General features: G+C 40.4%; 1 protein-coding gene across 3 annotated transcripts in view; it reads right to left on the bottom strand.

The window, feature by feature from the left end:
• LOC105916778 (latent-transforming growth factor beta-binding protein 2) overlaps window positions 1-25,611 on the bottom strand; it is a 140,793-nt gene that overhangs the window by 31,689 nt on the left and 83,493 nt on the right. The window contains exons 10-26 of one of the 3 annotated variants that reach the window (XM_036150700.1): window positions 21,604-21,726; window positions 21,334-21,498; window positions 19,000-19,275; window positions 17,715-17,734; window positions 17,439-17,475; window positions 14,555-14,629; window positions 13,588-13,713; window positions 11,032-11,160; window positions 10,708-10,827; window positions 10,339-10,458; window positions 5,924-6,043; window positions 5,623-5,745; window positions 5,384-5,509; window positions 5,164-5,289; window positions 4,877-5,002; window positions 3,502-3,627; window positions 2,951-3,076 (exon numbers count right to left, since the gene is read on the bottom strand). In XM_036150700.1, coding sequence (XP_036006593.1) covers window positions 2,951-3,076; window positions 3,502-3,627; window positions 4,877-5,002; window positions 5,164-5,289; window positions 5,384-5,509; window positions 5,623-5,745; window positions 5,924-6,043; window positions 10,339-10,458; window positions 10,708-10,827; window positions 11,032-11,160; window positions 13,588-13,713; window positions 14,555-14,629; window positions 17,439-17,475; window positions 17,715-17,734; window positions 19,000-19,275; window positions 21,334-21,498; window positions 21,604-21,726 — 2,064 coding nt within the window. The remainder of the gene's footprint in view (window positions 1-2,950; window positions 3,077-3,501; window positions 3,628-4,876; window positions 5,003-5,163; window positions 5,290-5,383; window positions 5,510-5,622; window positions 5,746-5,923; window positions 6,044-10,338; window positions 10,459-10,707; window positions 10,828-11,031; window positions 11,161-13,587; window positions 13,714-14,554; window positions 14,630-17,438; window positions 17,476-17,714; window positions 17,735-18,999; window positions 19,276-21,333; window positions 21,499-21,603; window positions 21,727-25,611) is intronic. The other 2 variants (XM_036150701.1, XM_036150702.1) reach the window with 2 other exon arrangements.

Raw genomic sequence — 25,611 nt, 5'->3', positions numbered from 1 at the left:
TACAAGAACTTTGTTGAACAGACATTGGGCCACTTGTTGAGTGACGCAGGAAAAAGATGGCTTGATATAAAGATCTGTCCATGCCACAACTTCCACCTGTTGTCATGGCATAAGGACGGAGACCTAAAGAAAGACATCTCAGATAAAAAACAATGAAATAAGCTTTCTCCATATAGTGGCTGGACTCAGTCTTAGAAGTTAAAGTGAGGAGCTCCATCAGTCGAGAAAGCTCAGAGTAGAGTCGCTGCTCCTCCAAATCAAAGAGGTCAGTTGAAGTAGTTTGGACATCTGATCAGGATGTCTCCTGGGTCCTTTCTTTTAGAGGGTTTCCATATATCTCTCACAGGAAGCAGGTCACCCAGGCCAGAAGTGGTGAAAGACTAGACTCCAGATTCACTATGACATAGAGAGAGCCTTTGCAAACTTGAAACTGAAAAATGCAAGGGAATCTTTCTTCTCTGAGATCATCAGCAAAAACATTCATAATGCTCGTGCCTTATTTGTCCCTGTCGACCAGTTAACAAACCCTCCTGTGACTAGTATCTGAACTCCATTCTACCAGGGCCTGCATTGAATTTGCTAACTTCTTTACTGAGGAAATCCAAAACATTAGAGGGACAGTCTGTACAACCATGTCAAGTTCAGTAACAAAGTGTCTCCAACTAGAACTGATTTAGCCAAAATATCCCAATTCTGCCAAATAAACTACAAAAGCTTAGAGGAAATAGGACACCAGCTAAATTTCTCCTCCTGTTGTCTTGATGTTCTACCCACATCTTTCTTAAAGAAAGTTTTGCCTGTCAAAAAGTCTGATTTGACTCAGATAATTAAAATGTCCCTTCTGTCAGGTGTATTCCCTCAGACCCTAAAAAGAGTCTGACAAATAACAATTTGGACAAACTACTACTGCAGAACTACAGGCCCATCTCAAACCTCCCCTTTATCAGTAAGATTATTGAAAAAGCTGTGTTTCAACAATACAATATCTCCTTAACAGTGACAAGTCGCTTTGACGTTTTCCAGTCAGGTTTCTGTGCTCACCACGGTACAGAGACCGCCTATCTCAAGGTGTTTAATGACATCTATATAAATACAGACTGTGGAAGAACCACAGTTCTGGTACTATCGGACCTTAGTGCAGCATTTGATACTGTCGATCAGTCCATTCTGTCAGAGCGCCTGGAAAACTGGGTCGGCCTCTCTGGTACAGCACTTGACTGGTTTAAATCCTACTTAAAGGACAGGGACTTTTTGTGTCAGTAGGTAACTTTACATCAGAGACGAAAAAAATCACATGATAGGTTCCTCAAGGGTTCATCCTGGGCCCCCTTCTATTCAATACTTGCATACTCCCTCTAGCTCAGATCATAAAAGACAACAACAACATCAGCTACCATAACTATGCAGACGACACACAGCTTTACATCACCATGTCAACAGGTGACTATGAACCCATTCAAGCACTGAGTAAATCACTAAAACAAATCAATGCATAGATGTGCCAAAATGTCCTTCATCTGAATAAAATAAAACTGAAGTAATAATTTTTGGACCAATAGAGGAGCGATCAAAAGTTAGCACACAGCTTCAGCTAGTAACCACTGATCAGGCCCAAAATCTGGGTGTAGTTATGGACTCAAACCTGAACCTTCAAGGGCATCTGAAGACAATTACAAAGTCGGCCTTCTATCACCTGAAGAAATCAGACAGCTTCAGCTGCCCGCATCCTCACTAAGACTAAGAAAGTAGAGCACATCGACCTCAGTTCTAGTATTACAGTGGATATGGATGTTTGGGTGTTACCCCAAGACCTTATCGCAGCTAAGTAGAACGCAGGAAATGGATAGAACTTTCCCTCCATCCACCACATTGTAGCAGGAGATTAAAGTGACTTAATCCCAGATGGATCTTAGAGATAAAGTGGATGATAATCGGTTTGACAGACAGATTACTGTATTATAGTTCAACAAGTAAAACAAGTACTGATTATGTTTTGAAAAATGAGATTGTACAACCATTCTAGTGACATAGTGGTTTCGTGCAGACATTTCAGTAATAATACTGGTCTGAACTACAGCAGAAATTACAATGTCAAAGTAAAATCCTGCCAGTAATCTAATGTTTCAACAGTTTTTATCTTGGATGGCTATTCAAGGTTGGTCTTAATTACAGGACGATTGAGCTCACCACAGAGAATTTTTTAATCCCTCCTCAGGGTGTTGGTTACTTAGGTTTTCAAGCTACTGCACTCGGGAATTTCTAATGACTTATTCCTCCTAACTAGATAAATTGCCAAACAAATCTGCATTTTATAAACTCAAATTTGAGTTGGACACTTTCCTATTACTGCTTTTGTCTTTGGTGAGCATGCATTATGTGTTTATACCCAAGGTCAGAGTCCCACATTTAACATCTCTCATTTTCATTCATGGAAATATAAACAACTATCTTGAGCATAACTGAAAAGAAAATAGTCATAAAAATAAGCTTTATGTCATTGACATACGTAGCTCTGCTTAGCTTCAACAGGGCAAACTTGCCTCGGAGCATTGTAATAAAAGGTGGAATTCATTTTACATTAAACCCTTAATATTTTCCATGGCACCAGATACATCCATTAAAATCCCATAAATGACTGACTTGGACTTTGTTTTGTTGAAATAATTTCCCCAATGCAGAGGCACATATCAGTGGGGGATCTTCCTCTCAGGCTAGATCCACACTCTGGTATATATGACTAACTCGGAGGGTTTTTGAATCTCTTTTACATAATCACTCCTTTTTTTCCTTCCGATGAAGTCATGACACATCTAACCTCTTGGGATTTGTCAGAGCTGCCATTGCACCGCATTGATCTAACAAATTATGTCAAGAAAAATCACAGAGCACAGCAAATGTCTTTCTAATCATGCGGTGTGACTGAAACCTGATTGTGTTGATTGTGTTTTACCTTCACAGGTGTGGCTGTCCTCAGACAGTTGGAAACCAGCTCCACAGCTCCTGCAGGTGTAAGATCCTGGGGTGTTAACGCACAGTTGGCCAGGACACAAGTTACCGTCTGAGCACTCATCCACATCTGGACACAAATACACATCATAGACACAAGATCACCATCTTTGGCTTCAAATAAATAAAGACTGCCAGTTGCAATCAATTAGGAAACGGTCTTTTGAGCCGCGCTATCTGCAAGATATTTGCCTGACATCATCTTGTTCTCTTCGAGGTTTAGTGTCTTACTCAAATAAGCACAGATCATAGTATTAATGCCAAATGATGGAACCGTCCAGGATCCAGCTATGATGTTATGTCTGGGAGTTATTGGTTTAATATGAAGGTATTTTGGCTCCTGGCTGTCACACCTGATGCTCCGTAAACACAGCCTAAATCAGCGGCGAAAATTGCAAACAAAACTTGACATGTCTTTTGCTGAAACTCATCTGGATCGGAGGCACGTTTAAATAAAAGCAGTGGCAGAATAGAAATTAAAAACTTCAGCTCTACCTTTACATTCTTGTCCATCATCAGAGACTGTGAAGCCAGGCTGGCAGGTGACGCACTTGAATGAACCCTCTGTGTTTGTACATTGTCCCCGGGGGCATGTAGTTGGAACGGCACACTCATCAATATCTGTTGTGGGACAATGCACACTTTAAGACATTTTAAAAGCTAAAATCAGAAAAGCAACCATGTCTGCACTATTTCAAATACATATTACAATCAGGCACATAGAGGCTACAAAAGACTGAAAAGGTTCACGATCAAACTGGACAACACTAAACATACACGCATAGCTAGAGGAGAATAGCTAAGATATGTTGTTCTCAAACTGTGGTATAAGTACCATTGGTGGTAGTTGCACTGTCTGTAGTCAAAATATTTAAAATAAAGGCTAATAGTTATTTAATAAATTGACAAACCTAACATGTTCAGTTGGGTTTGATGTGGATTTCTAATTCCTATGAGAAATAAACACTAATAACAATGTATGTCTCTTCAAATTGTATGTCCAAACATCAGCTAATGAAGTTTGAATAGCACAGCATGAGTGATAAATTCAAAGAGAAACAAACCATGAGAATTGTAGATATATTGTTTTTACTGAGGCTATTGCGAGTTTTCACGTGCAAGGCAGCCATGTTGGATTTTGAGGTGAGGGCTGAAGAGAAATCACTTCAGATCGAGCATTGAGTTATTTGTATTTATTTATTTATTGTACCTGAAAGTTAGAAATTTCAACTTTGGAGTAAAAAATAAACTATGGTTAAAAAACATTCATGTGTCGGATTGGCGTCTCAATCATAGGCTAGACTTAAATCCAGTTGAGAGTCTGCAAAATTACTTGAACATTGATGTTATACACCTTCTACAATCTGACTGAGCTGGAGTCTATTTGCAAAGAGACATAGTCAAATGTTTCAGTTTCTAGACAATCAAAGCTGATAGCCCCAGAAGACATGACGCATTAATTGCAGAATTGTGATTCTACAAAGTATTGACTCGGGGAGCCTAACATCAAATGCAGTAATTGTTTTTCATTTTTATTTCTAAAAGATATTGAAAAGCAGATAACATTTACTTCTACTTCACAATTATGCACTACGTTGTATTGATTTGACATGTGAAATACCAACAAAATACACTGAAGCTACCGGTAGTTCCATGAAAAAATCTGAACCTTTTCCTTGGGTGGGCATAATTTGTTGAACTCATAAAGGAACAAGTACAACAAAGAACAAAAGATTGCTTTATGTACTCATTATGAATACAAGGTTTTTTTAACAACCAAATTCTGCTCTATAATCAAGAAGTTAGAGTACATTACACAGAGGTCTTATTACCGCTAACATTTTAAGCAAGAAATGTTAAATAAACCAACCTTGACAGAATTCCCCATTAAAAGACACTTGATACCCTGCAGGGCAGTTCTGACATGTATAGGACCCTTCTGAGTTTAGACAGATCCCATTGGAACAGGTAGACGGGAACTGGCACTCATCAATATCTGAGGAGGACCGACACATAGACACGCATGTATGTTTACGGTGAGACTGAATAAGATTTAATGAGGGGCAAAGACTATTTAACAATGGACTTACAAAGTGGACAGATGTGCTGAGAAACACTAATGGCTATACTGAAAGAAAAACTGGAGACTGAACGTACCCTCGCATCTCTGCCTGTCCTCAGACACTCTATAGCCGGCTTTGCATCGGGTGCAAACGAAGGATCCCTCCGTGTTAGCACAGACCCCTCCAAAGCAAAGGTCTCCCTGCGCACACTCATCAACGTCTGGAAACGGAGAGAACAAATTCACCGCAAGTAGGCCAACATATCATCAACACACAGCAGATTAGTCTAAATCATTAGATGGCCACTTTCTTACCTTCGCATCTCAGCCCATCAGCGGATGGTCCAAACCCAGGCCCGCAATTCTGGCAAGTGTAGGAACCTGCTGTGTTGATGCAAATCCCCGCCGGGCAGGCTGTGCCACTCGTACACTCGTCGAGGTCTAGAAAACGGTAATAATGTGCAGACATGACGTTGCTGTTGGGAGCGCTTCATTAGCAGAGGCTTATGCACCGATGAGTTACACTCAATAGCTTCAGATAATTTCTAACAGACCTTCACAAGACTTCCTGTCTGAGGAGACTTCGTAACCCAGGTTACAGGTGCACTGGTGGGTGCCGTCCAGATTGACGCAGTGGCCGTGGAGGCAGACTCCCGGCAGCACACATTCATCCACATCTGGAGAAACGATACAGGAGGGAAACAGGAGTTCCTCAGAAAACGGCTGCAAACTCCTCTGTAGCATTTTTATAAGCCTGTAGTGGTGCCTGGAGGCTTCTGTAGTAGCGCTGTGGAGAACTAGTCACAGGGCTCCTACTTGGTCATGCTGCATAAATACCTTCCGACAGACAGTTACCTTGGCAAACATTGTCTGGTGAGAGCGTGTAGCCGTGGAAGCAGTTGCATGTATAGGATCCCTCTGTGTTGACACACCGACCGTGGCCGCACATGGTTTGGTTCAAGCATTCATTGACATCTGAGAACAGAGTGAAGCAAGATACTGACCGAATGGGAAATGGGTTCTTTTTAACGGGGCTGCACAATGTGGTTCAAATGTCTGTTCACAAAATACAATAATACAAACACAAAATCTCAGCTGCTCTGATTTTTGTCTGGAAAGATTAGTTTTTAACAAAAACAAATAAAAAAGACGGTTCAGGATTTTGAAATTAGGCTTTATTAAAAAGTCAAACTCCGTACGAGATCAATCTTTTGATCTTTCAGTTTAGTAGGAATCCAGATTTACTTAGATTTTATTCAGTTGTTTCTGGAGGCTGATACTAACAACTAGTCTCAGAGCAACCAAGACTGAAGCCAACCTCTACCACGTAAAAACAACACTAAGCCTAAAACATCAAAACTATTTTTCTAACTTTTAAATGGTTGTCCCATTTTCTTTACTGGGTTATTTAGATAGGAGCTGACATTTATGTACACTGGAAATAGAGGTAAGAGGCTAGCGCCACTGTTGTTCCACTGTTAAACCTGTATCGAGACTGAAACATAAATATAATTCCTCCATTTGTTAAATAATTAATTACTACACATACTCACATTTAGAATCAATAAATCACCTAATTAGCGTCTTTCTGACAGCTTGAAGAAACCTAAAAGACCCCAAAAAGTAAAGCATGAAGCACCAATCTAAAAGAAGCAAAAATGAGAAATCACAAACATCTCTCAGTCTGGAAAGGGGAATTGCAAAGTAATTTGTAAGGATTTGGACTCCAGCTAACCACAGCCACTTTCTACAAATATATGCATATACAAATGTAGCAGCGGTTAACCTTCCCAGGAAAGACGGATCTACCAGAATTACTCCAAGAGCGAATTACCGACTCTTCCGGGAGGTCAGATACTCGTTTCAGCGTTTGAGTTCCACTGGACCAAAGGGTCCAAACCAGACCACCAAGTCTAGCCCTGAAAGGCTCAACAAGACACAATTAAGGTCAAGTTGATCTATTCAACGACTGGACTCAAATCTGATTAAGATGTTGTGGCATGACCTTAACTGTACTCAAAAAAAGTGGCTAAGCAATTCTTAAAATAAGAGTGGGCGAGGAGATTCTAGTTATTGCAAACACTTGATGGCTGTTGCTGCTGCCAAGTCAGGATGATTGATTTGTGTTTTCGTCATCAAAATTTGGTCTGTCCGGGATTTTAAAAAGTGATTAAAGAGTAATAGAGAACTAGCACACAGAACAACTGCAAGCTGCAGTCATTAAATCTCATCATCATAAGAGTAGTTTATGACTTGTGCCAGTTGTTTTCTTTTCCATTTCAGAAACTGTGGCTGTGCAACAACCCGGTGTTATAAATACATTATTTTATCAAGTGTTAAGAGTGGCATTGTTTTGGATCGGATGACACTGTGGTGAGTGAGAGACGGGGAGGTGTTCAAAGAGGAATGGAAAGAGAATGATTTTTCCGGGAGGATGTTCCTGAGATTTGATATGGACCCTAAAACGCAGCAAACGCAACATAAAAGAGTCACAAAGATAGTATTGTTGTTCCAACTACAGGCAGAGCCAGGCGTCTGTCAGTGTGGCCCTGCACTTTTCTCTGCAATCATCCAGCTTCACTCAGACCTCCCAGATAAGCCCTGACAAGGGAATGGAGCTGTTTTCTCTATCACACCAACAATTAGGCTTATCCTGGATTCGGCCAATTGGGCCTAAACTGCCGCACTGCGCTGCTTTCAATTGACTGAAGCAAATACTGGATACCAGGGGCTGGGGCTGCCTTTTTATGTGACTCCCACAGCGTCAAACGTACACTGACGGCTCTGTTCACACTGTCTCTGTAAATGTTCAGAGTTAAAATATCTGCAGTGAACCCTGATTTAAAGATGGCCTATCAATTACACTTCCCAGATAGTCGAAATAGTATTTAAAACATTTAGTTATATTGAAAACTTCAGTGTATTTCATTCAGATTCAGATATTTTATAACATGAGCAACTCAAAGCAGGGCATAATAGTCGTGATAAAAAAAGCATACATGGTTGTTCTAAAATGTTTTACAAATACAAATCTGGTATTTGCGGTGAGCATATTTATTTAGTCCACTCCTAAATCACATACAGTGCAACTAATTACCTTCAGAAGAGGTCTAAATAGAATAAATAGACCCCACCTGTGTATAATTTATTCTTAGCATAAATACAGCTTTCTGTGAAGGCCTGTGGGGTTTAGTAGAGAACATCAGTGAACAAACAACATCATAAAAACCAGGAAACACAGCAGACATGTTGGAATAAAGTCGTGTTTTAGCTCAACCCACCAAGACAATGCACTAAACCAACAGGTTTAGTGCAAGGAGCGGGGTAACTATGCAAAGTTCCATGATAACTCTGGAGGAGCTGCAGAGATCCACAGCTCACGTGGGAGAGCAGATTGAACCGACAGCTACTAGTTGTGCATTTTAATAAATTTGGCATTTATGAAATAGCAGGAGGAAGGTCCTCTGGTCAGATAAGAACTTTTTAGCCCTACACCCAAAATGAAATGTTTGTAGTAAAGCTAACATGCACTTTACCACGATCACCGTCTCCACTGTGAAACAAGGGGTGGCAGCATTAGGCTGAGGGGATTATTCTCTTTTGCAGGAAAGAGGCTGGAAAAAGATTAGAAACCAGGTCCGAGGTTCACCTTCCAGCAGCACGAAACAGAGCATGGGCTACAATAGAATTGTTTAGATCACAATATGATTAATTAATTAATTCAGACCTAAATCCAATTGAGAAACTGAGGCAAGACTTTAAAATCGCTGTTAACACATGTTCACCATAAAACCTGTCTTTACAAAAATTAATAGGTCCAAATTTTAGGCTGTAGACGTGCAAAAGCGGTAAAGACATACGTCGAAAGAGCTGCGGCTGGGTAAAAATGGGTAAAAATGAATGCCACACTTTTCAGATTCCTTTTCTTTTCACTTCACAATTACACATGATTTTGTGTTGATCTAATAAATAAAATCTGAGATACCTATGCAATGGTGCATAAACACTTTTGTAAGCACCTGCATATGCTACAGATTTACACATAATGAATACATTTAACAAACTAACGAAAAAGAAAAACTGCTGAAGTGTTGTTTTCTTTGGAGGCGAAAGGATCATCATCAAACTTTAAACATGAGCGTCATTCCCTTAGAAAGTCACGACGAAGAATTGAAAAACTCCACTAAGATTACTCTTCACATTTTCCATCATTCGTTTGGTCTAGATTTTCACATTTCTGGAATCTAACAGGAGCTTGGATTTCCAAACAAATTAGAGGTGTGGAAGGTCATCGGGAGGGGAATGGACATGTAACACCAGTCACGCTGTTATGTAATGAAGCCACTTTCAGGTTGGAAGCTCAGAGCATGTTAGCGTTAAGAAAACACGCGCCATGTGTAATCTGGCGACCGTTGCTAAGCCCTGGTAGGATCGCAGACAGCATCGTGAGCGAGAGGGCAGGTTTGTTTTTGTGCCACGACCTCTTTCCTGTAGGGAATTGACCTTTCGGTCCCCGTCGTACATCTCCTGTGACTTCTCGCTTCTCTCACCTACCCGGATCGGCGGTAATAAAGCACCGCTTGCCTCTGCTGAGCTTCACATTTACACTGGTCAGAGCCCTCCAACAATAATACGCTGTTTATTTAAGTTTCTGGCCAAGAGAAAAATATTTGGACTCTCCCAAATTGAAGTATTACAAACAATCTTTTTATGGAACTGGTGATACGAAAGAGAGCAGGAATAACACGCTGAATGAGTTTAAACAATAACAGGAATATGCAAACGCTGGGAGGATACATGGAATCACTAAACGAGTAAAAAAAAAAAAAAAGAAGTGGGGTATTGCGATCAATCCAGGCAATATAACCATCATTCGCTGTGGTTTCAGGCTGTTATGTGAGCTCAGGAATGTTCCACACAGGACCCTAGATATCCAATATAAACTCGGCTGAAGCAAAAGATTTAATTTAATTTCTGATTTTCATGCACATCAGCGTAGAGAGCATCCCTCTGAGTAAAAAGGCCGCGGGGCTGCAAATTCAATTCAGCCCGCGCTACTTAGTCAACTGCACTGCATCACAAGTAGTTAAAAGTTCCCTTTCACCTTGTCAGTGAGTTACGTCACCGTAAACCAAAACAGAAAGGTATTACTGCCCCAGAGGGGAAGCCGGTTTATTTCCACAAAGCAGTTTAAAGGCAGTTTTAGGACCCTGGAGGGGGGGGGGTTGGTGGTTGTCGTGCTGTTTTGATGGGGTGTTAGGTTGCCTTACCCACACATCTCCCACCGACGGGCCTGAAGCCCGGCCCGCAGACCTGGCACTGGAAGGAGCCAAGAGTGTTGATGCAGATGCTGTTGGGACAGGAGCTGGGATCCCTGCACTCGTCTATATCTGCTCGGGGGGGAAAAAAAGTTAAAACATTGTTTGATTCAGTTGTTACTACAACAAGCTTCATCCAACAATGCGCACGTCAAATGAAAAGAAGTGACAAAAAGGTCATAAAGGCAAATAAATACACACGCACACACACAATCCTGCAGAGAAGGAGACAGCTGAATGGTTCTCCTGGCTTTAAGAAGAGGAAAATACAACACGTATATGCTAGCATGCACGAGTTAGTGCCGATCCAATGCGAATCACCTTCGCACAGGCCCCTCCGTGACTCGCTGTAGCCGGCGTTGCACTCGCAAGCGTAAGACCCCTCCGTGTTGATGCACTGGCCGTTCTGGCACTTGCTGGGCATGCTGCACTCGTTGATGTCTGCCAAACCGAGGAGAGCGGAAAAGAAAGTGGCCGTTATATTCCAGGAAATTAATTACAAGAGGATGTTTTTAAAAAAAAAGGAACAGTTGCTGCTGACGGACAGAAAACGTGAAGTGCCTTAAGAAAAAGAGAGTTTTAACAGCAGACTTGCGCACAACTGGAAACATGATATGTCCTACTGTAGACTGGACTGCGTCTCACCTTGACAGAATTTCCTGTTCTGGGTGATCACCTGGCTGTAGCCGCTGTGGCACTGACACGTGTAGGAGCCGTAGCTGTTCATGCAGCGACCCTTCCCCTCACACGGGTCCACTTCACACTCGTTCACGTCTACGAAGGGGCAGAAGTAAAGGGTTCGTTAGACAGTGAACACGCTTTAACCCTGATTCTGAAGCTTTTCCACGATGAAACCGAATGAAGCCGAGGCTGCAGCCAAGGCCCTGCGAGGCAGGCTATCACATGTCCGCGGTAACTCATTCGGCTGTTGTCAGGCATCATGAAAATGGTCAGCATAAACAAACGGATCCGTTTCATTTTTGGCTCCTTCGCGTACTCAAGGCGTCAGTGCCGTGTCATGCCTGGCTTTTTACATTTTGCTCTCACTGCGATGAAGACAGACAAAGCCGACAAGGCATTTCTGCTGATGAACATCAAACCTTTAAATCCTGTCCTGCTCCGTCTACAGATAGATTAAAAAGTTGATTCATTTTAAGAGGTTAAGCTCACACATCATTTAGATTCATTACGGAAGGAGTGATGCATTTCAAGGTTTTTTTTGGGAAATGAAAACCCCAAATTCCGTTTCTCCAGAAAATTAAATTATTACATATGAGCAGAAAAAAATTACTGAAAGGTTTTGTTATGGCCTGGAAAACCATGGGAACGACTGCTGATTTCACAGTTGTCCCGTCGGCAGTCGCTCACGGAGAATAAGCCAGCAATGGTCATTCCTTACTAAGGTGGATCTAAAGAGATGGCTGTATCCAAGGCTATTATTGGAAAGTTGAGAGAAAGGAAAAAGTGTGGCAGAGCAAATTGGAACAAGCGATAATCACGACCGCAGCCTTGAGTGAAGGATGAAAAGACTCACAGGCTGTCGACGTCAGCTGGAGTCGGTGCTTCAAAAGCCATAATGCACAGACCTACCCAGGATAGGAGCTATAATTGTTGCATTCCTTGTGATAAGCCACTTCTACAACAGAATGTAAGACGCATCAGGCTAAGGCAACAAGGGGCTGTGGCTCAGTGGTTAGTGTAGTTGTCTTGAACTGCAAACGCTCTGGGTTTAAGTCCAACTTCCTCCTACTATATGTTGATGTTAACCTCTGCAAGGCACTTAACCAACCGATTAAATGTGGCTGTTGTGAAACAGCATTTGTTTGTAGTGTCCAAGTTTCCTCACATTCTTTTATTATACCACTGCAATGTACTTCCCTTTGTTTTTCTTTTCTTTTATTCACGTAAATCACTTTGAATTGTCCCGCTACTGAAATGTGCTATACAAATAAAGTTTGCTTTGTCTAGTGTAAAGCTATTTGAATGGTCAATATGACTATTTAAACTCAGTCCATTTGCATCACATAGTTTAATTACCCACAGATTGACGTTTTCAAGCTTTTAGTTCAATAAATTATGCCGATTTTTCTGCTTACAGCCAATAAAAACATGACATAAAAAAAACATTTATTCAGGAATGTGAGTTTAGTAAGTAAGTAAGGCTTTTTTTTTTCTTACCTGCCTTTCACAAACAAAACTATCACAAAGTGTTAAAATAAACATTTAGCAAAAAGCCTGTTTAAACAAGAATGTTTTCAGCTGTATTTTAAAAGAGTCCACAGAGTCAACTAAACATAGAGGTAGACTGTTGCACATGCTCAGTGGCACGGACTGAAAGGCTCAGCTCCCCTTAGTCTTCAGTCTGGTGCTCAGAACCACTAGAAAACTCTTAGCCTCGGATCAAAGACAGCGATTATAGCAATATGTTAAAAGATAACTAATCTGGTGCCTGGCTGTTTAGTGCTCCTTATTTTATTTGGTAGCTAATGTAAAGAGCATAAAATGGGGGTGTTGTGAGCTCGCCTGCTGGAATGTGTCTGTAGTCTGACCGCAGCATTTTTTATGGCTTGGAGGCGTCAAAGGGAGGATTTAGACAAACCAGTGAACAGTGCAATGCTATGATCTGAGCGCAAAGACACACATGCATGGATTCTTTTTTTTCCCCAGGTAAGAAATATTCCTTAAATGAAATTAACAAGAACAAGACAGAGATTTTCATGTAAGTCAGAGCCCAGAGAAGAATGTAATATTACATCAAGATTTTGATTGCTGGGCTTAGGAGCTGGGCAAAAACGAAACAAGAGCCTGACTGATTTTTGTATGTACTTCGGAGGAGTTCATAATCATAGTCTCAGTCGTTTTGGTGTTTAAAACAAGGTCATTTCTGGAAAGCCAAACACTAATTTTACATAAACACTGGACTAGGGTGGACAACCTTTCCAGCTGATGAGGTTGGACAGATGATGAGAATGTACTTTTCATTGTTTAATAAAAAGCATGTTCAATACCTACTTACAGGTTGTTATTTTCAAAAGGTACTTTATATCTGACAAACAAGTCATGGGAACACCCATTGTAATTTGTATAATATGACTGTAAATCACTGTGTGTGTGATGAGTCTATAATAAATTCATTACATATGTTCAGATATTCTGATGTATTTAGAGCTAACTGCGTCTCCCACTCTTTTTGTTACTCACCAGTGCAACTGTTCTGCAATGCATTGAGCTGGAATCCCTGCTCACAGTCGCAAGTGTATCCGTTCTGCAGAGCAACACATTTTCCACGGCCACATATGCTTGGTGAAGTAGCACACTTGTTGATGCCTATGAAAAAGCAAAAAAGATGTGCACGGTCGTTACCCAGAAAGCAGACGAGAACATTGCTGACCCGACATTGAAGGGACCTTAAAAAAAAAATAAAAAAGTGCATACCAGAAACACATGGTGCTTCTCTGCGGGTAACAATTTTGCTAGTTTATAGGTGGAGACTTGGATGAGAGGACTGATTTTACAACGGTGTAGTGTTCTAACAGGTGGTGTGGCACTCTTACAAAGAGTTATAAGCAAAGAAACAGGTTACGCACCACCAAGCCTAACGTTAGTTTGGTTCATGTCTTCTTCCGTCCAAAAGAAATGAGATAAAACCCGAGACATGACTTGATTCCTGGCTGAGGAGAAAAGCACTATCTCTGCATGAGATCTGTAATTCTTCTTACCCCTTTAATCGGTCTGTCGGTCACAATTTTTCTGTCACAGAACAAACCTCTTCCCCCTTCCTTGTCTCTTCCTCCACTTTTTGTAAATTTGGCCCCTGTCCACTCAATGACAGACTCTTCCAAGAGGCACAATCTCCCTTGGTTTCTTGCTCTCCTACCCTCTGTGAAGCACATCAGCTCAAAGCCAATTTGGCTCTGAAATACGGGTCAAATAAAGCTCTCCCCGGCTTTACTTTGGGTAAGCTTACAAAAATGCCTTATAAGATGTCCTGCTGTCTGCCAGCTGTTGACAGAAAACATAAAAAATGAAGAACTGGGCTCTTTTTTTAAATGGTAGCGCTGCAGCCCTCCTCCCATCAGCCAATTTAGATTTAAGACGCATGTACTGTTGTTAGACAGACCTTATTTTTTTTAACTGCTTTCTTTCTTTTTTTAACTTCATGTCTTACCAGGGACGGAAACTCCAGGGCTTGTTTCCTTTAAATCTGGCCTCGAGTTGAAGTCAGGGAAATTTGAAGAGGTCTCTACAAAAAGGAATGTAGAGGGTTATAAATGAGCAAAATTTAAACCAACTTTGTACCACTAAATAATAAATGTACAAATGTTATATTTAACATTTGTACCTTTTCACAAGATAAATTAAAGTAATTGCTTTATGAAAGCTACCAATTTTGCCTGATTTCCACACAAAAATTACTAAAACGTTGTCTTTTATGACATCCTTCATAAGAAGATTTCTGTAACCTTACATTTTCCATATTCTATTAGAATAGCAATGATTTTTAATTATTTATGAAGTCATTTTGTAAAAACGTATGAGAAAATAGATGCAGCATTTTTCACATTTCTCCATAAACCAGGGATCAAACGTTTTTGCATCACATTGATAATCACAACCTGCAGGAAACTAGAGATTATAATCATTGAGGTATATATAAATACAGTCTAATTTGATTTTTTTTGTATAACCACTATTAGAGATGATTCCAAGTATCTGATTGGAGCCCCAATAAAGCACTTTTTTAATGGCTGATATCAAAGTCCGTGACTAACCTTAACTTCCAATACTTGTTTCCCTGACAATTTAAGAGTATTTCACATTTTGCAGAAAGGGACTATTGGCTACTGCATGTAAACTGCTCTGCATGTTGTGTTCTGACAGCTGTTGCCAAGCACAGCTTAAACCATGGTCATTAAAATTTTACAACGTTTAAAGTAAAGTGCTAAGTTTGTGAGACAGGAATGCAACTGTTTTTGTAGGTTTTGGCTGCACAACGTTAATTAGAAGAAAAATGAAATATGGGCCTTATGTAACTTATATGATAACAAACTAGAAATTCTTGTGTTAGCAAAGCCAAATTCTAAAGTTATTAAGAAAAACAGAGAACAGACATGCAGACATTATCAAAACTGAACTATCAACAAGGTATAAGAAAACAGAGTAGAGACGCTGGTGTTACCATAGCTAAATTATCTATAAAATAAATCAAAACAGAAAGTAGACATGCTGGTGTTAGCATGGTTTAGTTATCAACAAGTCATAACTTGAATAACTGAACAGAATAGACACACTGGCTTTACCATTACTGAATAATCAACAAGTCATTTTAAAGCAGAGCATAGATACGCTTGAGTGAAGCCTTTCGGAAGCATTTCCTATTAGAAAAGCCAAATTAACATCAAAATAGACAGTAGACATAATACTGCTAGAATTGTCTTAATACCAACAAGTCATCTCAAAATATAGTAAACTTGCTGTTAGCCTGGCACTTAATTTACTCAGAATGAAAAGCAGCAAGTTGTGAGTTTATGACCAAAACCTAGAATGACCAGACGTCACCAATTTCCATAGACAGTCCCCATGTGGGACGGCCTGTCCTTGCTGATTTCAGTGTTTTATAAATGTGGTCAAAATGATGCACACAACATATGCTATAACGGTAGATGGCCGTGGTGCTGTTAGCATTACAGACAAAGTAGTAGAAGGAGAAGCGAGTGTCCCGTCGTCAACCATCACACGACCCACCGTAACCCTCTAATTTTGGTCCAAGCATGGCCTAGTTATCCAAAAGTCAAACAGAAAGTAGACATGCTAGCCTTAGCATAACCAAACTATAAACAACTCAAATCCAAACAAAGTACACATGCTAGTGTTAGCAATAGCTAGTTATCATTGAGTCATGTTGAAACAGAGAGTAGATATGCTAGTATTAGAATAGCTGAACTAGTAACAGTTATGTCAAAACAAAAAGTAGACATACTACTTTTGGAATGGCCTTATTATCAACAATTCATATCAAAAAAGTGTAATCATGCTAGTATTAGCTTTGCATTTAATTTCCTTTACATGGAAAGATAATCACCAACAGCAAAATGTGAAGCTGTACATGTCAAGTCAAATATATCTAAAGAAACATAATTCTGTCCTAAAAGGAAACCTTTTGGGGTCAGAATATCTGCTACTGTCAAGAAGAAAACGATATTGTGCGGTGTCTAGAACGTCAGGGAGTTAAAGGGGACAATACTTATAGACCATGCTATACTGTAATGGTGTTACTATTCTGCATATATAACATCACACTTGATGTTTTGGACTAGGACTCTACTTGCCAATGCCTGTTCCTATTCTTAAATGACTCAGTTTGGTATCTGGAACATAAAACATAAACATCCCTACTTCATGTATTAATACAAAGCACATGTTTGTGGTGTTATTATAGAACAGCTAAGCAAAGCCAGGCATATAGTAAGAATACTTAAGGAAAAACAGCTAATTTCGTTCCCAATCAAGGTACAACTTATCTATATTTTGGAGATGATTTATTGACTGTGATGTAACCAAATTAATCCACAGAGGATTGGTTATTAGGTCATGGGGAGCAATTGGACTTTATGATATAACCTCCCTGCATTAATTTAGGCATGATATCATTATGAGTAATGCCTTAAAGTTTAGAACAGCATATGATGTGTACCTTTATTCTTAAGTGTTACCTGCTGTCTCATTCAGCATCAGGTTGCCACTCATTGCTTGACAGTATAAAAATTAATTAACCTTTTTTTTTAGCATATAAAAACAATGAACTAAAATAAATCAAGATGATGCATTGAATTTATGCAAACTCCAGACTTTTTAATGTCAATGTTTTCACTGGCGTGAGGGCAGGGACTGAGACTGCCACCGCTGAGCAGAGGAAATTCATAGCAAACACATTACATGTCTGCGCCTGACTCAAATACTAAATCAAACCATGAGAGGCCTTAAACAACAGTTGGGTTTTGTTTTGCCGTACTGTTAGACTGGATAAAATGAAGAAGGGGGAAAAAAAATACCTGGATAATTCGGTGGTGAGTCAGTCACAACAGCCGGCTAGAAAACAAACAAATATTGCCCGTCAAAAACAATGGAGGCTGCATTTTTCACCACCCTGTTCATGCCTGCTGTCCTTTGTAAAGTCTGGTGTGTCTATATCTACCTAAATGTGGTCTGAATATGTTATATAATCATAACAAGCCCAGCAGCTAACACAAATTACGCATATTCTCCTCACAAAAACATTTCAGAACAATGTGCCACAAGGTTGAGAGAGACAAAAAAAATGCTTTTACCGACATCAGAATTTCCACATCTGCAAAATAGAACGAGAGAAAGAAAGACGGGTTCATCAGTCGCAAACCTTGACTAAACAAGAACATTCCTGCATGTCTTTAAACCTGATTAAAAAAAGGTTAACAATATGTGCAGTACCTTGAATATATTTAGAGTTTGTCACTTTGCAACTCCAACTTTCATTGTATTTTATTAGCATTTTAAGTGATAGAGCAAAACAACATCCTTGCAAGACTGTCAAGTTGAGGCGAAATGGCACATGGTGAAGTGAAGTGAAGTGTGACAAGCATCTGTACACAGCCATCTTTACTCAGATACCTCTAAATAAAATCTAGTGGCCTTCAGTAGTAGAGTCCACCTGGCTGTAATTTAATCTCAGTATAGATCAAGTTGTTCTGCGAAAGCCTAGGAGGTTTGTGAAAGAACATTACTAAACAAACAGCATTCAAGAACGTCAACAATCACACCAGAGAGGTGATGAATGAAGTTGTGGAGAAGTTTAAAGTAGGATTTGGCTACAAAACCAATCATTTTCTGACCATATAAAGAGTATTCCTGTACTGTAAACCTACCAAGGGAGATGGCCGTTCACCTAAACTAACAGAACCAGGCAAGGAGAGCATTAATCATAAACAGGGCCAAGAGGCCCACGGTAACTTTGGAGGAACTGCAGAGGTCCAATGGCAATGACACTATAAACCAATTCAGAGATTCAATCACACCAAAAGATGGTTCTACAAAGCATTGACACCATGCACCATTTACACACTACTTTTGTGTTATGTGTGCCCATCTCATAAAAAATAAAATAATAAATACAATGCAGTATGTGGTTATAATGTGAAAACACAGGAACAAGTTATCCGTGACTGTATATTCTCTGCGCCAAGCCAAGAAAAAAAGGTTTTATCTGGGTGCTATTTCAAACAATGGATGCTAAAGAAATGCAAACACAGACAGAGACATGACGATCCTTGGATATGAGGACAAAGATCCCTGAATATTTATAGAACTGTGTGCTCAAATAAATCTGAATGTCTTGACGCTGCCAGCACAACTAAGTCTCCAGCTCTAAGTCAAGAAGATATATTCACAGACAATCCAGAGGATATAGATGTTCGGTCCATAATATTTGTGAGGTGCTGTGAAGCCCATAGGGTTTTGCTGTAATTGATGGGAAAGACTGAAAACAACTTTGAAAAATGGGCTGTATAAAAACTGATTTGGGGAAATCAAAACATCCTGTCTATCTTTAGCTTATCGGACAAAAAGGCAAATAGTTACCTTCTTGCGGTACAGGCGTTTCCCGTTCTGGTTGTGAGGGATATCGTGGATTCAGAGGGTACTGAGGCACTCGTGGTGTCTCGGGGTACAATTGGGGTGTTTGAGGGGAGTTGTTGTGTCGCGAAGGCTGGGAGGATGGAAACTCAGAGTCATGCTCCCCCAGGGTCACTCCTGTGCTCTGCAGCTCATCGTCATCCAGCTGTCGGAGAGAAATCTGCACATCTGAGCGTGAGTATGTGTATCCATGACCAGCTGGGCAGATCTCCTTGAAGTGGTCTGCAGGACAGGAAGCACAAGAGCAAACAATAAGTGATGAAAACCATCACCTCCGCAGTAAGAGCTAGTCCTACTAAAGCTCACTGTCGCAGCAAAAGCTAAGGCCATCTATGAAACAGTGAAAATAATGCTTTTTTTTGCACATTTATGTGTATACTGGTCATACATGTATTACCTCCCAATGCGATGGAACTGTACTTAACTGCAGCACTCTGCAAATGGTTTCGGCCAACTTAATTGGACCACATTTTGCTCCAAGGAGCCAGACTTTCTTGTAATTGTTTGGAGACTTTCTTGTAATTGTTTGATGATTTTTTTTTTATTCTTTCTTAAGGTTTTCCGGAGCTTTATTTAGGCATTTTGGCTGCTTTGTCACCCCTTTTGTTCTCTTTGTATGTACATATTTGAGCCTGTGTCTGTAACTTTGATCATGTGTGCATTGGAGAAAATTCCAATGCAATGATTTGAACCCAATTCCTGTTTTTAAAATTCAAATATAGATGTTTGTTGTACTATCAATCAGCCCTGAAAGCAGAATAGTTTAAATAAATAATAAAAAAAAAAAAACAAATTCGGATCATATTCAATTCCATGATGAGTTTTAAACTATCCCCAAAGTTTTACAGTATCTGACAAAAGTATCCATACTTCTTAAACCTTTTTCACATTTTGTCCCAAGGTGTTTTGGTCTATGTTATTTGCAGGTGGAAATAAAACTGAAAAATGTGTCCTGTATTTGATTGCTGCACCTCTTTTGGGAAATATCTCTATCACTTTTGCACATATCCAGAATGAGAATATTGCCCATTCGTCTTTGTAAAATATTTAATATATTGCATTTAGCATTGACATGCTGTTATGCAAACCTCCCTTACAGTAGCTCTGGCCATACAATTGGGGTTGCTGTCCTGCTGGAGGGTGGACCTCCACCTCTAACAGGTTATACAGGATTTTAGAAAGATTGGTGTAAAATCTGCACTCTAAAACCTACGGACACACAACCATGCTTTTGGAGCAAGTAGTGGATTGTATAACACTGACTGACCCGTGAACCGAGCTGGTTTAGAGGCACAAGAGCAAGTGACTAATGGGGGATTGGCGAGCAGGATCAAAAGAAGACAGGCTGCACCTCTTTGTGTCTGAGTCCAACAAACCCCGGCACTGGTGAATCCATTACAACCGAGAAACCCTGTGTCCCCTACCTGACCTGCAACTGGCAACTCCGTGCCAGAGGAGCCTGAAATAGAGGTATGAGTAATGACAGATATTTGGGGGACGTAAAGGAAGGAAATGTGGAAATGATAGGCTACTGAGAGGGTTGACGCAGAGGGAAATGAGGGCATATATGATGAGGATCCACATTAGAAGTGTAGAGTACATTTGAAAGATCTCATATTACTAAGTCCAGGGCTTTGCAGAGAACATGGCTTTAACAGCTTTAGCAGCCATGCAGAGACATTGCCTGAAATAAGTCAGTGACTATGTGCAGGACCGAGGTCTGCGAGTATAGATCTAACCACAACAACCCCCAGGAATCACTTGGCAGGACAGACACTCCACTAAATCAGTTCAGTTTCTCTCTGAGACTTTGAAGATTAGCTCTGGAAGGAGGAGAAGATGACAACTACTTGCCATGTTTCACTTGGCAAATCAGTGGATTTCTGCTGCGCGGCTTTGCTTTCGGTACATTAGCGGGGTTTCTCTCTGAGGGCTGGACCGATAACACATGGCTGACTCCCTCCATTATGTAGCCTCCGAAATATGAAAACTGTTATGTTTTTGGTCCTTTTCCACTCTAAACACATTTATTTATTTTGAAATACTTTGCATGCCTGGCAGACAGGAGAATGGTGAATGAGGGGTAAATATTATTTGCTTGTGCTCTACCGACCATTGCTAGACCTTGCATAACATTACATGTTAGGTTTTCTATCTGCAAGGAAACTTCCATCCTTGAAACGAGTATCTTGGCTTGAACAATAAAACCAAAGACGGAGAAGCAAGTTTCTTTCGAGACATCGTAAAGTCACGCGACAAAAATCTCATAAAACACATCACCTGAACCTGGCAAAGGACATCGATCACATCCGTCTCCCCAGGCCTTGCCCACACGGCTGCAGCAGCATATCTGCTTAGTGATGTGATTAACAAGAGGCAGAGAGCACATTCCTGATGAAACCGACCGGTAGCACGAGGCCCTGTGGTCGGACACCGCCTTATCAGCTGAGGGGAGGTCAGAAGATCCATTAGATGCTAGTGATTCACAACAGGACGCGTTTTCTTGTGTCTAAAATCAGAGATACGGCTGAGAAACGAATCAATACTTACAGACACAGTGGCTCCTGGCAGCATCTAACATATAACCTGGTTTACATGTGCACCTGTAGCTTCCTCTGGTGTTGAGGCATTCAGCGTTCTTGCATATCCCCGGCAACAGGCACTCATTGATGTCTGCAAAAAAAGCACAGTTCGTCAGTCATGCCGCAAAGAGCACTCTCCGATTCTGGAAAAAACCATGAAGTCATTTCTGAACTCAAACTGAACTCCCTAAATAAACATTAAATGTCAAATTTAGCGCACTGTACTTCCCGGGGAGTACACAAAGCGTTTGTGCCTGCAGATCAGCACGGATGATGAAAGTCAAAGAAAAGAAAAATCATTAGACAGGCATTAAAACATTCGCGAAAGATCTTGAGTCTGTTGAGAGCTGATGAAAGTTGGAAACGTTAAGGTTGTACAGTTGTTTAAAATTGAGAAGGAGTGATGACGGGGGCGGGGGAGACATGCATAAGGAATATATTTTTCTCTCGGCCTGTCGAAGATGTTTGCAAAGTCAGTCAAACATGGAGGCCTTCCCTGAATGCGTAAACATATGTTCTTCCTTAAAGGAACACACCAGTGGTCTATTTCTTTTCATTGACTGTTGTACAAGAATAATAAAAATGAATCAATGATGTGAGATTTCATAAAATTACAAGACTTTTAAGTACACTTAAAAAAACCCACTGCTGCATATAGATTGATAACGCCACAACAGGCTGTGAGGATCATCATTAGGCAGCTTCAGTTAAGACAATCAGCTGGTTTAAGTCTTTTATCCTGGCCGAAAAGAAAAAAGGACCCGACTGTTGCTTAGTGGTGCAAAGTCTTTCAAGTTTTTCTGCACCTGATCACATGGACAGAGGTAGCAATACCTTTTTTAATGGCCAAAGTGATCGACTGCCCTGCAAACAGGCCTGAATTAAAACCCAGAATCTATGGAGTATTGTGATGAGGAAGATGAGAGACATCAGAGCCAACAATGGACAAGCTGTTAAAGCAACCCAAAGCTTAAGCCACAGTTTAACACGTCAGATGCAGCAATTCAGCAAAAGTATCGAGTCAACATATGCTTCAGCAAGCTCACATTTCTGTATTCAAAATCCTTTTTTTGCTGGTCTTAAATGGTTCCTGTGCAATGTTGGGTTTTCATTATACACCATTTTCATCAAAAGGAACAGAAATAAACATTTGAAATATATCACTATGTTTGAAAATAATCTAAACGATATATGAGTTTTTGTTGAATAGTTGGATTTCTAAGATAAATTAACTTTTCGATAACATTTTCATTTTCTGTGCTTTGACTTGTAGCTGGTACCGGCATGACATGTTCATTTTACATGTTTTACTGTAAGGACTTGGCTCAAAATGATCTCTTAACTCATACAATCTGGCCATTAGATTCTGCTATATTTCCAGGCATTTTTTTGTTATTGGTTTCCCCCCCCCTCCCCCAAATCTATATATTCACATATAACTTCTGATGTTCGGCAGGATACAACACCACTAAAGGATTAGTCTGACTATAAAACAGTCAAATCAAGAGGAAGAAAAAAAACAGAGAAACATGCAATTCAAAGAACTCTGATAAGTTGACCTCTGCCTTTTTATGATATCATCAGAAGTACAATGTCTGGTCCATCCTTGTAGATGTAGTCTGGTAGGGACAGCGATTTAACCGCAAACACGCACATTAAGACAGAAAAACCGACAGTGAGGTAATGTTACATCGATGACAGTATCTGAAGTCTGGGAAGTCATGTTAGTATCTCTTCTATAAAGGGTCTAGTGATGTCACGGCATCTCGAGTTTATACAAACAAGTGAAAGTCGAAGCAGGGGTTTGTCTACTCTTGAGTCAGTAAATCAAACAGAGGCATGCAATCCAGTTAATGTGCGAGGCAGGAGCACAGGGGACATATTTGAGGTGCTTAGTCATGCAATCCCACTGGGACCAGGCAAAGTTTGTTGTTCTGCCGTGTTAAACAAAGACTATATCATTAGGTCTTTTCCCATCGCTTTGATGACTGCAACCCGACAGCCTGCCACCACAGATTTTCCCCCAATTCTAATTAATCTGCTCTTGTTTGGTTGTTTTGCTTCCTGCTGGAAAAAGTGAGCTTATAAGGGATTTGAGGCTGATAAATTCTGAGGAATGAGCAAATCCAAGGAATGCTACAGTGTTCCTTTTGTTTCTTGTGCTTTCTTCTTTTCTATCTCTGTTTCCTTTCACGCTTTTTTTTCAAACTCTCCAAGGAGGCCCGAGCGTTCAATCAAAGAATGTCCTTATAATGCCCGAGCCTCCATTTCTGTTTTATCAAAGTATAAACACACCACTGCCCGTGTTAGCATAAGCTATCTATTCGGATGAGTCCAGGATGGAGCACATGCTGTAAAGACAATCAAGCAGACCACTGACGGCCTCCCTTCATCTACAAAGACTTTTGGTCAGCGTTGTGAGCGCAGGTGCTGCAGTGACTTTAAGTTTAAGCAGCATCCGGTCAGAGTTCAGGTCAGCCTTCGTCACATGGGGTCTTTAATGCGCCGTTCGGCCGGGTCCCAGATTAGCGTTATTGTTACAGTCTGCTGCTGGGATGATTGGGATTGAAACTGACTTTCATGACAACCTGTCATGACCAGCACTAATCTCAAGATCTGTTTTGAGTTCACGCTTGGTTGCTCATGCTTGGTGTAAGTAGCTTTTAACATGATTGTTTTTACAGTCTAATTGCGAGTGAAGAGGCATGTTCACCAAGTGTCAAACAGTTTCTGTGACCTTATTTCATCTCGCCTCCTCTTGACTTCTGGAAAAGCAGCGCTCTTGTAGTCACTTGTAGAATTGTTTATGAACGGTGGCGAGAAAGTCTGCGGATTTTTCCAGTACGCATCAGCTCTAATCAGGCTTGCTACACATATTTCATGTAAAACTTTTCCAGAGCTCTCAGCTCTTTGAGCCTGTTTTAAAACTAAATGACTCGTTACGACATCTAAGATATTTCTACGGTGGACAGGTTTTAAATGTTGACCCTGCAAAACCCTTAAGGAAGGAAGAACACAGATGGCGAAGGAAGGAGAGCAGGCAGGATCGGAGGAATTAAGGAAACAAGGAGGAAGGTGATAAGACAGAAAAGAGGGAAAGAAGGAAGGACAGGAGGAAGGAAGGAAGGACGGAAGGAATACATGAAGATAAGAAAGGTAAAACAAAAGAAAGCAAATAAAGGAGAGAAGCAAGAAAGGAAGGAAACACAAGGACAAGTCCAGAGAAGACAAGGAAAGGCAGAAGAAAGGCTATAAGAGCAGAAGGAAGAAAGAAAGGAAAGAAGAAAGGAAGGGACAAAAGGATGGGAAGAATGAAGAAATAATGAAAAGAAGTATAGGAAACGAAGGAAGGAAGGAAGGAAGGAAAGGAGGGAGGATATAAAGAAGATTGAAGGATGAATAGAAGGAAGGAAGGAAGGAAGGAAGGAAGGAAGGAAGGAAGGAAGGAAGGAAGGAAGGAAGGAAGGAAGGAAGGATATACAGAAGATTGAAGGATGAATAGAAGGAAGGACACTTGAAAAAAAGGAAGAACAGACAATGGGTTTGTGAATAAAATCTAAAAATATTTTTTATACTCACTTTTTTCTATTCTTGTTCAGAAATGGAAAATATTGAAATGCCACACTTTTCCACACTGCCTAGGTCCCTTATGTAATGGGGACTATGGGCTTCTTCCGGGCTTTAAAGCTTCAAACCAGACCAAACAACTGGATCAAAAAATTACATCTATTTAAAGACTGTCAGCAGCGGTTAACAAAAAGCCATTGTTGAGAAACATAACGGGCAAATTAATATCGACACATCAGGCAGTAGTTAGGATGATGAATGTCAAATGTGAGTGTTTTAAATTTACTGGTAGCTTTTAGTTAGATAATCCAAAATGTCAAAAGAATTATGCAAGACTCCCATGAACTGCTCTTTGAAGTGGTATATGAGTAATACGACCTTCTACCAGTGCGAGTTTACCACCCACAAC

Source organism: Fundulus heteroclitus, chromosome 19, assembly GCF_011125445.2.
Source record: "Fundulus heteroclitus isolate FHET01 chromosome 19, MU-UCD_Fhet_4.1, whole genome shotgun sequence".
Lineage (NCBI taxonomy): Eukaryota > Metazoa > Chordata > Actinopteri > Cyprinodontiformes > Fundulidae > Fundulus > Fundulus heteroclitus.
Note: the sequence above shows the minus strand (reverse complement) of the source record. Positions and strands in the feature narration are given on the sequence as shown.